At 48.4% G+C, this 14,426-nt stretch overlaps 1 protein-coding gene across 15 annotated transcripts in view; it reads left to right on the top strand.

Annotated features, from left to right (window-relative positions):
* Nucleotides 1–14,426, top strand: part of MACF1 (microtubule actin crosslinking factor 1) — a 305,205-nt gene that overhangs the window by 248,968 nt on the left and 41,811 nt on the right. For all 15 annotated transcript variants that reach the window (XM_088153923.1, XM_088153929.1, XM_088153958.1 and 12 more), the window contains 3 exons: nt 7,538–7,699; nt 8,505–8,675; nt 9,353–9,519. In XM_088153923.1, coding sequence (XP_088010049.1) covers nt 7,538–7,699; nt 8,505–8,675; nt 9,353–9,519 — 500 coding nt within the window. The remainder of the gene's footprint in view (nt 1–7,537; nt 7,700–8,504; nt 8,676–9,352; nt 9,520–14,426) is intronic.

Here is a 14,426-nt window from a genome sequence, read left to right on the forward strand (position 1 = left end):
ATCCAGGAGCTGATACCAGCATCACGAACTGCAGAAGAGGTCTCCTCTGTTTCCATGCCACTCTGCCCCATTCAGTTTCCAAGCAAAGAGGAACTGCCTGTTCAGGACGAGTGGAGCATGGTGCCCAGTTCCTCAGAGGAATCTATCCAGGTGATCCAAGGGATGGATGACACTCTCTCGCCATTTAATGTAAGTCTTGAAGCTGCAGACCATCCTTCGCAGTGGGAAAGTGGCCTTCTCTTCCTGGCATCCGAAGCCTCAAGGGATATACTGTACAGCACATCTCAGTCGCCTGCCCCTGAAGCCGGAGAGGAGCAGACCTTTGCTCTGTCCGGCCCGGAGAGGCTTTCTTCCTTCTCCAGCGCTGCTGAACAGCCTCCTGCTGGAACCAGTGAATGGGTTCCAGATAATGAGGTATTTGCTTCCTGGTTACTCACTGTTCTATCTGATATTAAATCACTTTATATGGGGTTGAGGAAGAACCAAGGAGTTAATCCATAGTTGACTGACTGACTGATACCATTTATCAAGGACAAAGAATGCCTGTTTAACTCCTCTATCCTACTAAAGCTGGAGACCTCCTTTCCTTTGAATGGGAGTTAGGTTTTGTAGTCAGACCGAATGGCCTTGGATGCTGAGTGGCTTGAGGCTTCCATAAAATACTTGTTTAAGGAGCAAATTATACATTTTCTGCAGAACACTTGTGATTGAGGATGCATAACTGCAGAGGTAGTAGCTGAAAAAATGGGTGGCTAAGAGGGAAATGATGTAAGGCAAATTAAGCTTTTGCACAGAAGTCTAATTTAAATAATAAAGGCAGCCCCCTATTCATGGAAAAGAAGTAACTAGAAATGTTTTCTTAAATCTTTTAAAATCTCTCTATATATCATAACAGTTGGGGAAAGGAATGATTTTTGGGTAAAATCTATATGCATCAATATGTCTTCCATAAAAGCATTTTTTTCCCTGTGGCTGACAGTTATCAACCAAGCTAAGCTAGTTTTGTAACCATCATGAGTTTGTTGTTTTTCTTTTGCTGAAGCTGGCTTGGATGCAGTTTCTCACGCTTCAAATGGTTGCATGTTTCCAAAAACAAAAAAGTAAAACCAGCCAGAAGTTTGAGAAACTGTCTTGAAGTAGTGCTTAATCCAAACGTGGAGCACAGTCTCCCCAACCCTGGGCTGAGTTTGACTGAATTTGTGTCCGTTACGGCATCATAGAGCCAAGACGTCCAATTCCAGCCTGTGATTAGGAAACAAGAGAAGCTCCAGGCCAGCCCAGCCCAGTGGATGTGAATTATTAGTTAGGTTCCGTTACAGTCTGTTCAAAAGGGGAAGGAGGAGACAGTTACTGGATCCGAAAAACGCTTCGTCTCCCAAGGTCCCAAATTGGGAGTGATCTTTGCACAAAAGGCAGACAGTTTGGGAGCTTGTGAAAAATGTTCTGTGTTGACGTGGCTGATCTGGTGTTTCTGCGGGAGAGACAAGCAGCCCCAAGTCACTTGGCCGGAGGAGAAAGCTGTACAGATGGGAACAGGCTTAATTCAAGGTCATTGCATGTTTATGTTGTGCCCCTCCCCCTTTATTTCCAGCCTTCCAAGGCATATGGAGCTTTATTGTAGCTGCCACAATAATTTCAATTACACTCAGAGATAATAATTTGCCTGGTGCCAACCTGCCTGAATAGGATTTTGGATTTGGGTTGTGCACATTGGAACGAAGCGAGGTGATCAAACTTTGGTTGCTGCTCTGCATGGCTTCAACGCCTTGTGCAAAGTTTGAGGTCTGTGTCCACATGCGGCCTCCTGTGAAGAAGGGGCTTAGTCACACCGTGACCCTTTTGCTCCTCCCCCCCAACTGCTTAGTTTTCAACCTCTTCCTTCTTCCATTTGTCGGTATCAAAGACAAGCTTGTAACTCCATTCAGGCTGGAGGTGGTGAGCCAACACTCTGGAATTTTCTGTGCATTCTGTATTTGAAACACCGAGCAATGCTTCCAAGTATTTTCTGTTGAGGCGGTTGTTAAATTTGATTTGCATGTTTCAACTTCCCCACTGAATCTGTCTGCCTTGTGGATCATTCCCACCCAAACCCAGCAGCTGTTCCTGGTTTCAGCCAGGGGTTGGACTGGGTGCGTGTGTGTGTGTGCTGCTTGGCCCAAGTGAAATGCTTCAGAGTCCTGTCTTGTTTAAAAATAAGTTTGCATATCCTGAAGTGGGTAGGAAGAAGTGGAGGCATGTGCCCATGAAGGACTCATGTGCCTGGCTTAGCAATCTGGTGCTCTTGCAGGAGACAGTCCATGCATATTAGACATTATATAGAATGTGGAATAAGCTGCTCCAGCAGAAGAGGCTGGGGGGGTGTCTGCTCTTGCATTGTCGTCAACCCCTCTAGCTGCAGACTAGCTCTATGGCTCTGGCACATCTTTATTTAATATTTTGGCATGTTCCTATTTCTGGAGACAAATTGCTGAATGTTATAAGTCAGGGATCATTCCTTTTCTTTTCCATGGAGAGCCTGAAAGCATTCCATTGCTCTCTCGGTCTGCAGCAAAACGTGGTCCTCTATCACGGATCACTTGGACATCATATTGTTTCAGACTAACTGCTAAACGTTTAGCTGACTCGAAGGTTTAAACACGCCCTCTGTCCTTTCCTTGCTCAGGGCTGTTTGGGAGCAGAGCAACCTCTCAGCCCTGCCTCTGAGCTTTTGATCAGAAGCAGGACCGCAACCCAGCAGCAGGCCTTTGCATGCAGAGCATCCTGGCCTCAGCCCCCAACAGATTCTGGAACCGTTCTGGAACAGCCCCCAACAGATTCTGGATTCCCGGGGAGTCCTCCAAGCCTTGTTGAACTTGCAGGGCTAGATGGACCACCGGCCTGGTTGCGTTTCAGGCAGCCTCGCGAGATTTCACTTTTAGCCCCTCTTCCTCCGGGGGTTCGGAGCTCCTCCAACATTATCTGCTGCACTGTGGGGCTTCCCCTGCCCTCCCCCTCTGGGACCCCAGCACCTTCATCACAGCCTTGTGGGGGGGGGGCAGAAAAGGGGGAGGCTGTTTGCCCAGCATGCTTATCTCTCAGGACTGTTCGCTGACTAGCCCAGGCCCACGCAGCTTTTTACTGATTTATTTTGTTAAATTTAGAGGCTGCTCAGACAACTCTGGATGGCTTACACTTTAAAATGAAAAATAAAAAAGAGAACTCATTAAAAATAATGTTTAAACGCATAAATCGTAAAACCATGTAAAAAAAAACCCATTTTGACTGAGCACAGCCTGAATCCCATCTCTGCAGCAGGAAGAAACAGGTATGAGGAAACTGGGAGGGGGGAGAAGTTGCTTTTTGGGATTTAATCCTGGAACAAAGGTCTGCAGTTTGAGTTGCAAGTGTTACAGGCTGTAATATGGCTACACTTACTGTACTGGCATATGTTGTGATCATCTTGAAAGGCCACATATTTGATAGGACAAAAATCTGGAGGAGCTTGGTAACACCTTTTCAGACTAGCCCATTTTATCAAAAGGCAGGAGCTTTTATGAGCTACCTCTCACTTCACCCGTGCAGTGGCTCAACGGATGTAGGACTTAAATTGGGATGAGGTGTTCGGGGTGGGGGTGGAGAGCTGGAAGACAGGATGGTTATGCAGATCCAGATTACGTGTGAGACAGAGTGCAAGCGCCTTATCAATTAACAATTGCTTGCGACGTGTTAAAAACCCATTGTGTTTGTTGAGACCTTCTGAGATAGCCCAGAACCTTTTGATGTATGTAAGTTCAGCAATCTCTCGCTGAACGATGCCGTCAAAATCTTGTTTTTCCAAAATGGTCACTTTGAGATCTGCAACAAAGCGGAGTTGAAATGCCCTGATATCACTCTGTCCTTGTTCTGAGACCTGATGTCATTGTAGGACAGTGTAGGCGGATAAAGCCTGGAAACGCTGTGTGGAGATGGAGTTGAGCAGATCGGTGTTCGTTGCATCATTTGCAAGGGAGCAGATCGCAGGGCTGTCATCTTATTCGTTGGGTGGGACAGAAAGAACCCAACCATGAGGTTTGCCAGCTTATGCGTCCCCCCATCTTGCCCCACCCAGGAGAGTGGCTAAAGTTTCCTGCTCCTCCACAAATAGGGTGTCCAAGGACCGATTTTGGGGTGGAGCTGGTGGCTCCATCTGCATTTCCAGAGGAGGAAGGAGCCGGCAAGGCCAGGTGGGGGCAGGGAAGGCAGTTTTGCGCCATTTCAGTCCAAAGAATCTGAGCATATGAAAACATGGAATGCAGAGAGAGTGCTAACTTTGGAAGAATGACCATCGGCTTGTGGGTGGGAGAGGAGGAGGGATCCCCAAAGACTAAAAGCAGTCAAGTCAAGAAGACGCAGCCAAAATGGTACTTCAGGTTCCTTCAGGCCGACTGCGGACTTGCAGATGCCTCGCAGCCCCACGTCTCTTCCGTGTTTTTTTAATCCCAGTGTCACAGAAGCCCTTTTAAGGTCAACGGGAGATGTTGCACTGGATGCAAGGGTGAGGTGGAAGTGATTGGAGGAGGGACCTCGCCCAGGAGAGGCTCCGGTGGCAGCTGAATAAATTGTGTCCACACCCAAGGAAGTGGCCAGGGAAAGGAAAGCGGCGTCCCTTGTTTAGCATCCGAGGGCAAACGGCCTGGCAGTGACTGCCATGTGATTATTCAGTGCGCCATGCCTGTGAAGGAGGCTGCTTCTGGGGGAGGGGTGGCTGTGGTGGGCTCTGGGCAGAGATTTATCCTCAGGGCTGCCATTTACTTTCACAGAAGGGCTGCTAGGCGGGTATTCAAACCCTTCACTTAGAGGGGCTGGTAGCTCTCCTGTCATCCGCCTCCCTGGCTTTTAGGCATGGAGTCCCTGGAGGCCGGGCGCAGGCTGCTGAGTCCCAGCTCCCGCTTGATGTGGGCTACGTGGGGCCGAGGTATGATACCAACCGTTAAGGCTGTCCCCGTAGCTGGGAAGGCGGGCACAGCCTGCAGTGGCCTGGGTGCTTCTGAGGAGGGGCATATTATGGATATTTGTACACTACCCAGAGTCCTTTGAGATTTGGGCAATTAATAAATCCAATAAATAAATCAAATAGATAAATAGTTCCTTGCTGATGGACACCCCCAGGCATCCTTGCCGCCTTTCTTCAGCGGTCTGCTTCCTGTTCCTCTGCCATCTGGGCAGTAGAAGGGGACTCCTAAGATCAGCAGCTCCTCTGGGTCTCTCTTCTGGAGAAGATCGTGTTCTGGCCAAAGAGGTCCTCTGCAACCAGAGGCTGGCTTTGGGCGGAAACCTTGTACTCTGCCTGCCTTTGTGGAGGCTTCTCCTCACTTTATCATTAGGGTGCCCAGATTGCTTTTCCACTGCTCTGTTTGTGTGTGTGTGTGTGTGTGCATGTGCGCACATACGCATTTGTGTTTTCTTTTATTGTTGGTTTAATCTGTAGCTCTTAAGCTTTAAATTAAGAGTTGCCTGGCTGACTGAAATGCCACCTGTTAGGCATAAATATTTTCAGAAATTAAAGGAAGAACTTGATGCAAATTAAATGCAAAGCAGCTACAATAAATCAGAAAAAGAAGAGGGGGGCACTCAGGCAGCACCTAGGGGCCTCCTCCAGAGAAGCTGGCTGAAGGCTTGTGATACTGTCAGCCCTTCAAGGTAGACCAGACTAGGAAACAGTCATGCAGGCTAATACTACTTTTATTATAAGGTTACAGTAACAGAACCTTGCAAGTCTAAATGCACTTCCCCTGCCATCCCTTTATCTTCATGAGAACTAGGGAGGGTCTTCTCTGAGTCACTTTCTCAGGCTACAGTTCTGGCCCAGACTCAGATTTCTTTTATCTGACCGTTGTCTTGGTTGCTGCTCTTTCTTCTGTCCCTCAAGGTTCTCCCTTCTGTCCACTACAGATACTGACTATGTGTGTGAATGAACTTGTGCATGAACAGCCACAGCAGCGTTTTCCTTTGCCTCTGAGGTCTCTCTGGAATAATCAAATGCATGTCTGAGTTGGCCCTTGTGGGCCTGGAGCTGCCTTTTCCAGGAGTGCTTTGGGTCAACCATTGCAAAACTGCTTTCTGCCAGAGATACTGGACTACAGTGCCTTTAAGTCTCCAAGAGGATTCCCCTCCTCAGCTTGGAAAAGCTGCTTCAGGGTGGTGGTAGCTTCCTTGGGGGGTTTGTCCAGGTGGGGGGCCTCACCTACAGCCTTCCTCCTCCTGGTGCATCCAAGGAGTTTCAACTCCTAGCTGCTAGCTATGATAACAGGATAGAATTTAACCAAGTTTTGCCATTTATGTCAGATTTCTTGGTGATCCCTCCATGGAACTGCCTTTGGGGTAGACATTTGATGACATTCACAGTGTCCTCAGTTCAGAGGGTTTGGTTTCATTCTCCCTTGGCTGTTGGTGCTCCTGCAGCCTTGGCTCTTGGGAAAATAGTTGTTCTTTCCATGTCCCCACGCAAGTGAGCCATTGCCCTTTTTCTTCATCCCCCATAGCACCATGGCCTCAGGCAACCAGCTTCTGCTAGCATTTGCCATCCATCAGGCATTTGTGAGGAGGAATAGCAGCAGGAGGTGGTTGTAGCTTCCAGAAGATCCAGGACTCTGGAGCTGAACCTTTGTGAGGTTCTCCGTTCCCTTCCTTCCCAAATTGTTTGGCTTTTTCTCATGTGGGAAGAACTTGGAGAAGAACTCAGTAATGCACCTTTGGCTTTTGACAAAGTGAGATGTTTATAACATCTGGAAGTGTGGAGAGCAGGATGTGTGAGACTATTGTGAAGTTGGAGTGAGTGGGTAATACTGGATCTCTAGAGAGTTGGTGGGTAATAATTGTGTAGAGTAATGAAGTAGTATAGAACAGGGAGCTAACCTGTTTTTCCGGGGTGCTTGTGTAGGGAGTATAGTCCCTGCCTTGGCCTTCCAAGTGTGTTTTTGGCTACAGTGCAGGACATTGACATTGAGAGGTGTGTAACATGCATCCCATCCTAAATGGATAGAACTGGAGCTCCTGTTGTTATGTGACTGAAACCCTTTTGGATTCAAGCGAGAGTGCACAGGCTTTCAGGTTTGAACCATTGAGTCCTTTCCCCATAGGTGAAATCTCCTCCACAAACACCTTTGAATTTCATCATCAAGCCTATCATGTTAACTTTCTGAGCTTCCTTGATTAATCAGTTGGATCTCCTGATGCAGGATCTGTTGATATTTGTTCACAGACCACAGATGAGAGTTTAAATGCTGGAAGGAGAAGATGCATGGCCAGCTGCTTCCACAGATGTTTATCGGTTGTGTAGTTTAATGGTAGAATGTTGGATTTAGACCCAGGAGATCTGGATTCAAACTCTTCCATAGCTATGAAGTTCACCTGAGGCAGAATCTCCCCACTACTCTTTAAAAAATCTTGTAGGACTGTTTAAGGATGAAATTAGCAGCCAGGGAAAGTGCATTTTACCCTGAGTACTTAAACATGTAAAGTATTGGTGAAGATTTACAATGGGCTTCATTTGCCTTCTTCCCCCTCCCCACCTTCTCAGCAATTCCAGAAAGAGCAAGTTGACCCCCTTCAGTTAAAGCTGCAGCAAGTCAATGGACTTGGACAAGGGCTTGTCCAGAGCGCAGGGAAGAACTGTGATGTCCAGGGCTTGGAGCATGACATGGAAGAGATCAACACCCGATGGAATACCCTCAACAAAAAGGTAAGCATTACAGGGGCCAACTCCTGGCAAAATGCCTGTTGATGTGAACAGCGGGTGGTCCCAGGAATGGGATCCCGAGGTCTGGTTCAGATCCAAATGCAGCTGAATTCCATGATGGAAACAGGGCAGGATTCAGTCGGTGAAGAGCGTGTAGATGGATCACTGGGGTGCAATGGAGCTGTTCGCATAGCAGTAGTTATGCACGTATCAAGAGTCCCTGTCTGTGAAGACGAAGGGTGGATCTGGCTCTTTCTGTGCTATGAACTTAATGTTTGAGGTTTCCGTTTACAACCATGAAGGGATACTCTGGGCCTGTTAGTTGGGAGCGCCTGGGGATAAATGCTGATAAATCCTGAGCAGGAGCTGAGAACTGAGCGTACCTTTATCTGCCTGGCTGCGTCCCTGTCCTGGCCCCTGGTCATACTAGAAAGCAGGGGACCGGCAGGCGTGTCCTCCTCCAGAGACAGACTGCAGGGTGCAGTGTTGAGTGCTGTCTGGAGGAAGACAAGCAGACATTAAAAAAAGGATCCCCTGCCCCAAGGAACCTAAATTGGGAAGAGGGTTGTCAAGCCAGAAAGAGAAAGGCGGGGAGGGCAACTTGGCCAGGAAAAATGTAAACAAATGAAATCCCATTTAATTGGGCACCTTGGCTTCCTCTCAGCAAAAGGAAAATGCTCTCCTACCTCACAGGGCGAGTGTGAGGATGAAATTAAGGGGCTGTTTTGGACTGAAAGAGCCCCTGTGGCCCCTCACTACCAAGGGCAGCCGCTCTGGTGACGGGCATGCGTGCTTTGTCCAAACGTAGGTGGCCCAGAGGATTGCCCAACTGCAGGAGGCCCTGCTGCACTGCGGGAAGTTCCAGGACGCCCTGGAGCCTTTGCTCAGCTGGCTGGCAGACACCGAGGAGCTCATCTCCAATCAGAAGCCGCCATCCGCTGAATACAAAGTTGTGAAGGCTCAGATCCAGGAGCAAAAGGTGAGCAGAAGCTGTGGGGCGGAGCGGGCGACCCTGAGCTCCACTGGTCAGCCCCGTCAGCAGGGAATGCGAGACGCAGCCCTCTTTGCGGGGCTGAAGAAGTGGGAGAAGGGAAGGAAGAGAAGCAGCCGAGTGTCGCCCACTTCGCAAAATCTCAAAGCTGCAACCAGGGAGGCAGCGGATGAGATTCGGGGAGATGGCTTCTTTCAGCATGGGAGGCAGGCAGGATGAACGGCATCTTCCATTGACATAGCTTCCACTGGAGCAGCGATTTTAGGGTATGCACAAGGTAGCTTCGCAGTGGTGAGAACGGAGACTTCAGAATTCAGATGGGCAGCAGCTGGGGAGCCGATCTAAAGCAACGCAGCTATAGTGGTGGTAGGAGGAGAATGTGAGTTTAGTCATTGGCATTTGCATTTCTTGCAGCTGGGATAGTTGGCCAAAGGGGAGTTCCTGAAAAAATGGGTGTAGTGGTAGCAATGTTTGTTCGGCCAATGACCAGCAAAATTTAAATATATACAACATGAAAGTAAATAAAATGGGTGAGATAAAGCATCAACGTAACAAGGAGTCTCTATAATAAAAGCGACATAACATAAGCTACTGTGATGATATGTTAATTAACTGTGCAAGCGTAAGAAATTGGCTAATGCTCCTTCTCTTGACTTTCTACAAAGTTGCTGCAGCGTCTCCTGGACGATCGGAAAGCGACTGTTGAGATGATCCAAGCAGAGGGTGGCAGAATAGCCCGGTCAGCCGAACCAGCAGACAGGGAGAAAATCGTTGGCCAGTTGGATAGCCTTGGGAGCCACTGGGCAACCCTGCTCAGCAAAGCTTCAGCTAGGTAAGCCAAGATTGTCTGCCGTTACTTAGCCCAGGAACAAGAGACGCCACCTGTTGCTGCTTGTTCTGCTGTCATCCTGCTTGGATTTTGTTTTTCTCCTGCTTTCTCTGCTACTTCGTAATGCAAGACCTCTGCACAGCACTTGGGAAATTTGCAAGGATGCTGCAAAACACATTCCTCCAAACTAAATGTTCAGCAGAATCTCCTTGGATTTTTTGGCTCTTCCCACGCTGTGAAATACAGCAACCGGGTGTAGCTAGTGACACTGAAGCATGATTTTTTAAAAATAGTTGTTCTGGTTTCTTCAGTGGGACCGTGCAGAAGAACTTCGCAGTGGATTTTGACCTGTGGAGAGAGCCGCTTCTCCTCTGCTGTCCTCTGCCATCTTTCATGCTACTCAGAATTTATCATCCTGGTTTGTTTCTGGTTTTGCTTTGTGCTGAAGGCGGAATCTTTCCCCTGGATACTACTTTATATCAAAGCATACCGAAACACCACCTTGTTTGTTATGTGGAACAAGGGGGCTAGAGGTTCACCTGGAAAGCAACCTGGGGAGAAAAGGTTGAGGGAACCCCCACTCCCACATTCCTTTTCCCCCTTCCTAGAAAGGGTTGCAATGAAAAGCTCCCAGCACAGCTCTGGTGGGTAACCGATCTGTAGAATCCAGAGGAAAGTTCACACCATTTGCCCACTCCAGGGACTCCAGAGAGATCCACTCTGCAACATCTGCAGAAAGGGCCTTTCAGCCAGTCATGCCAGCTGCGTCCCCTGCCACTGTTCTTGCATTTCCTAGCAAGGTTTAAGCCATGTACAGGACAAAGAGTTATATGTGTCTTTCTGTTTAGTTCACACAACAGGCTTAAACTTGACTTTTGCACAATATATCTGTGATACAGTCGTAAGCAAACAGCATGACACCAGACAAGTCTGTTACTAAAACAAAAGACAGGTGCAAATTGCTGCCCCCAGCCCGAAAGGGCAATCCCCTTGCTTTACGTTGTGTGGAGGTGCAAGAAATAAAACCTTGATTTTGCTATAAATAGGTCTTGCATTTCATTCACGGCAGTCACTGGCTTCTTTAGCTTTCCTACCATTTATCCTTGGAAACATTTCTTGCATCTTCTTGCCTACCCACCCAGCAAAGAGGTCTGATAATATTGACCTGCAAAGTAATCAAATGGGCTGGTGGAGACACGAAGGACAAAATCCCCCAGGAGTTTGAAACGATAATTCCTAAGAAGCCTGCCCTGTATCAGAAGCTGTGATGTGTCCAGGAAGCATAAGGGCCGGGGGTCTGAGCAACTCTGGAACAGTTTAAGAATGAAGCTGGTCTGGCGCATCCTAATAAGGCCTTACCGTGGTGATCAGGAGGGAAAAGCAACGATGGGTTTTCCTTTGGATTGTTGTCCAGATGACAGGGCCTGTGGTGACTCTGGTCAGCACTCTAGCACTGTCAGGGCTCCCCTGTGCACAGTTTGTGCATTTGTAAATAACACAGCTCAGACTCATGCTGGTGTGAAGCCATCTTGGGTAGTATCATACCTTGGATATCTAGCACGTTGTCTAGTAACTTCTGTGTGGGTCAGTTTCATTGCTTGTCTCTCCAGGAAATGGATGTGCTTCTTCTGTCTGTTTGCCTCGCGGGCTGCCCAGAAGGGATTCTGTCTTGCCAGTGATTTCAGAGGCCACGATGCCTCTCTCCGGCAGGCAGAGTTGAGAGGCTCCCGCCCAAGACCTCTTCCCTCCACCTGGCTGGTTTTAACAACTGCAGGCTGGTGTCCAGTGTGTGTCTTTCTCCAGGAGCTGGAGGGGCAAGGTGCTGTAGCTTCAGGAACTTTTAGAGAAGACAGGGGATCCCGAGTTGCTCCAGACTCTGACTTAGACCTGACTTTGGGACAGTGTCGGTCTTGGTCACTCAGATGGAGACCCAGAGCAGGGGAATGCTGTCTTGTTGACGCTCCCAGGTCTCTTAGCAGTCGGTGACACTGTGGTTTCTTCTGAAGCTCTTGAGGGAGCTGGGAGGCGGTTTCAGTCCACCTCTGCTCTAGGTGGCAGCAGGAGGTGATATTGAGAAACGTTGTGTTGGATCCTTGGGGATGGATCTTGGGGTCCCACAAGATTCCCTCTCATTTACCTTGCTGTTTAATAACTCTACGAAGCTGCTGGGAAGGAGCATGCATGGGTCTGGAACCAGTGGTCAGCAGTGCGCTGTTGATGTGCAGCTGTCATTCTTTTTTCCTGTGAGCTCTAAGCTGGGTGCCTTGAGAGACTCTGCACATCTTTGGGCCTTAAGGGCTGGACAGGGGAGAACTGTTTGAAGCGACTCAATCAGGACCAGAGAATTGTTCTGATTTGGGAGCTGGACTTCAGTTTTGGGAGACGTGCCTGATCCCAGAGAGACTGCACCTTCCCTTAAGACCAGGCTCACTGCTTGGGTGGTCCCACGGCTCTAACACTGATGCTGGACAGCAGTGATGGGAGGGGCTTTTGCTGAAAGGCAGGGGAGGACAGAACCCAATGGGGATGGTCTCAAGACCTAAGCATGCCGAGAGTGTGGAACAGGGGTGCTGAGGATGCTTCCAGAGACGCTGCTCATCCTGGGTTGAAGCGTTGCACCGGTTGCTAGTAGGTTCTGGCTCAGTACCATTTGCCACAGAAACCCTTTTATGGCTCCAGGCCAGATACTTGCAGGACTTCATCAGCCTCATCTTCAAGTTTCAGTGGGACACCTTTTCTGGGCCCGACTGCAAGTGTGCTTCTGAGCTGCTTCTGCCTTTTCTAGGGTGGGGCCCACCCACCCTCTGGAATAATTTGCTGCTCAAGCTGAGGCTGGCCCCCCCATTGTGACAGTTTAGGAGAGGCTGAAAAATACTTCTTTTTTCCAGGGATTTTACAGAATTACAGCAAACTCCACACTCAACCATCTGTCCTCAAGCGAATTCAGCCTCTGAATGTCTTAGTTCAGAAATCAAGGCAAGGGTGTGGGAGGGTTGCACGTGCTTTGCTGGCAGAAACCCGCTAAGGAGAATTAAACCAGCAGCCTCTTCTGCACTGCCCAGCAAGTCCACCATTTCCCATGATTTTGCCAGTCTGAATCTATAGCTGATCAATTTCGCTGGTTAGAGAGAGAGTCTGTCAAAGCATGAAATTCTTTCACTCAATCCTGCCTCCCCCCCAAAGTCCCTGGTGCCCTCCATATGGATTGGACTTTGAAAATGCTGGCCAGCTGTGTTGCCTCTGGATGTGGGGAATTAGAATCCAGGTTAGGGAGGGGGCTGCAGCCTCCCCCAGAGGGACGGTTTCCCACTTGCCTGATTGCTCCCCTCGCCTTTCACTGTCGCTTTTCCAACTCTGCAGCACCAGTTTCTGAAAAGGCCGAGCAAATAGAACTGAATGTAGCATTTCATCTCACAGATCTGTGTAAAGGTTACAACAATGGCAGTTTTATTTTCACCAACATAGAATTTGCCTTTGTCATAGCTTCCTGCACAACACTGGTTTGCGGTTACCCACTGTGATGATCGCTCACCTGGGAGTCGTTGCTAATTTGGGTCCCGACAGTCTGCGTGTGGTTAAGATTTGCAACTCCAGTGGGGGTACGCTTAATTAGAATGGCCTTTGTTAACCCAGATACCTCGTTTGGAGGGGGAATCTCTTTGGGAGTCTTTGCAGTTTGGGATTCTTCGTACCCTGGATAATTTTGTTGTCCTCCTCCAACTCAGCGGTTTTACGGCTAACCACTAACCTCAGATAATTTCTCACAGTGATCCACCCTCTTTCAGCTATAGCTACTTCAGGAACCCCACCGCCTGCTTCCGTCCAATGTCAGTTCCCACGCTCCATTTCCTGCTCTTCAACCGTTTCCTGCCTCTTTCCCTACAATTCCTTTTGTCCCTTGGATATTCATGCTATTCTGGTGGCCAGGTCGCAGCACTGAAAGGACTCCAGAAGAGAGGGGAGCAAATGCGTTGTTCTGCATGCTGAACACAGGGCTGGCAACGTGAGGTCTCTGGGCATTGCTTCCACCTCCTTTGGTGCCCACCAGAAGCCTTGTCCCATTGTCTTTTATGTCTCAGTTCTTTCAACTGAAAGATTAAAAATAGGACGCTACTACTTCTAGCATCACCAGGACTGAAATGAATGCCCCTGAGAAAGTGAAAATGTGGAGGGCCACAGTCCAAGACCTGGTTTGGAAGTACACTCACCTGCCCAGCAAGAAGACAATGGGGAGGGGATTAGTGGGGGCAGTGAGGAGGAACCTCTGGTCATTGAGGGTTTTGTGACTCGATACACACCCCATTGCAGAATTATGTCAATAGGGAAGGGATCCACCCCTTGAGGCTGCCATCTTGGGAGATCCTCGGTTTCTAGGACATGCTGTGAGGATTCTACGTATGCTCATCAACTCCAAAAGTAGGATATCCCTGGCTTAATACCTCTATCTTTAATTATGCTTTCCCCTAATATATCCAGGTGCCAGCTCTTCAAAGGAGGCCAGGTCAGGGAACAGACACTACAAGAACGGCTAGGATTCTGCTTTATTGTTACAGGATATAACAACAGAATCTCGAAAGGCTGTCAGAATATCCCTCTGTCCCCTCTTACACTGAACAGAATCAAGGCGGGGTTATCCTCTCACCCCTCCTTTCCCATGGCCAGATTGTTGTTTATTTAACAGTTCTGGCATTCAAGGTTATCTCCATACTCCTTTACACCAGGAGAGATATTAATCTAACTTGCCTGAAATTTTCTAGCTCCTCCTAACTTGTTTTTTTTTTCTTCTCATCCCCTGATAAGAACACTGAATACAGTAGAATGATTTCAGCAATTTCATATTTGAGTTATTTACAAATTCTCAGATGAATGCCATGAACATCAGGCAGGTGGTGGCTTTTTTATTTGTTTCA

Source organism: Python bivittatus, unplaced genomic scaffold (assembly GCF_059951505.1).
Source record: "Python bivittatus isolate LINGU-HERP-01145 unplaced genomic scaffold, Pbiv_v1 ctg000040_np1212, whole genome shotgun sequence".
NCBI lineage: Eukaryota > Metazoa > Chordata > Lepidosauria > Squamata > Pythonidae > Python > Python bivittatus.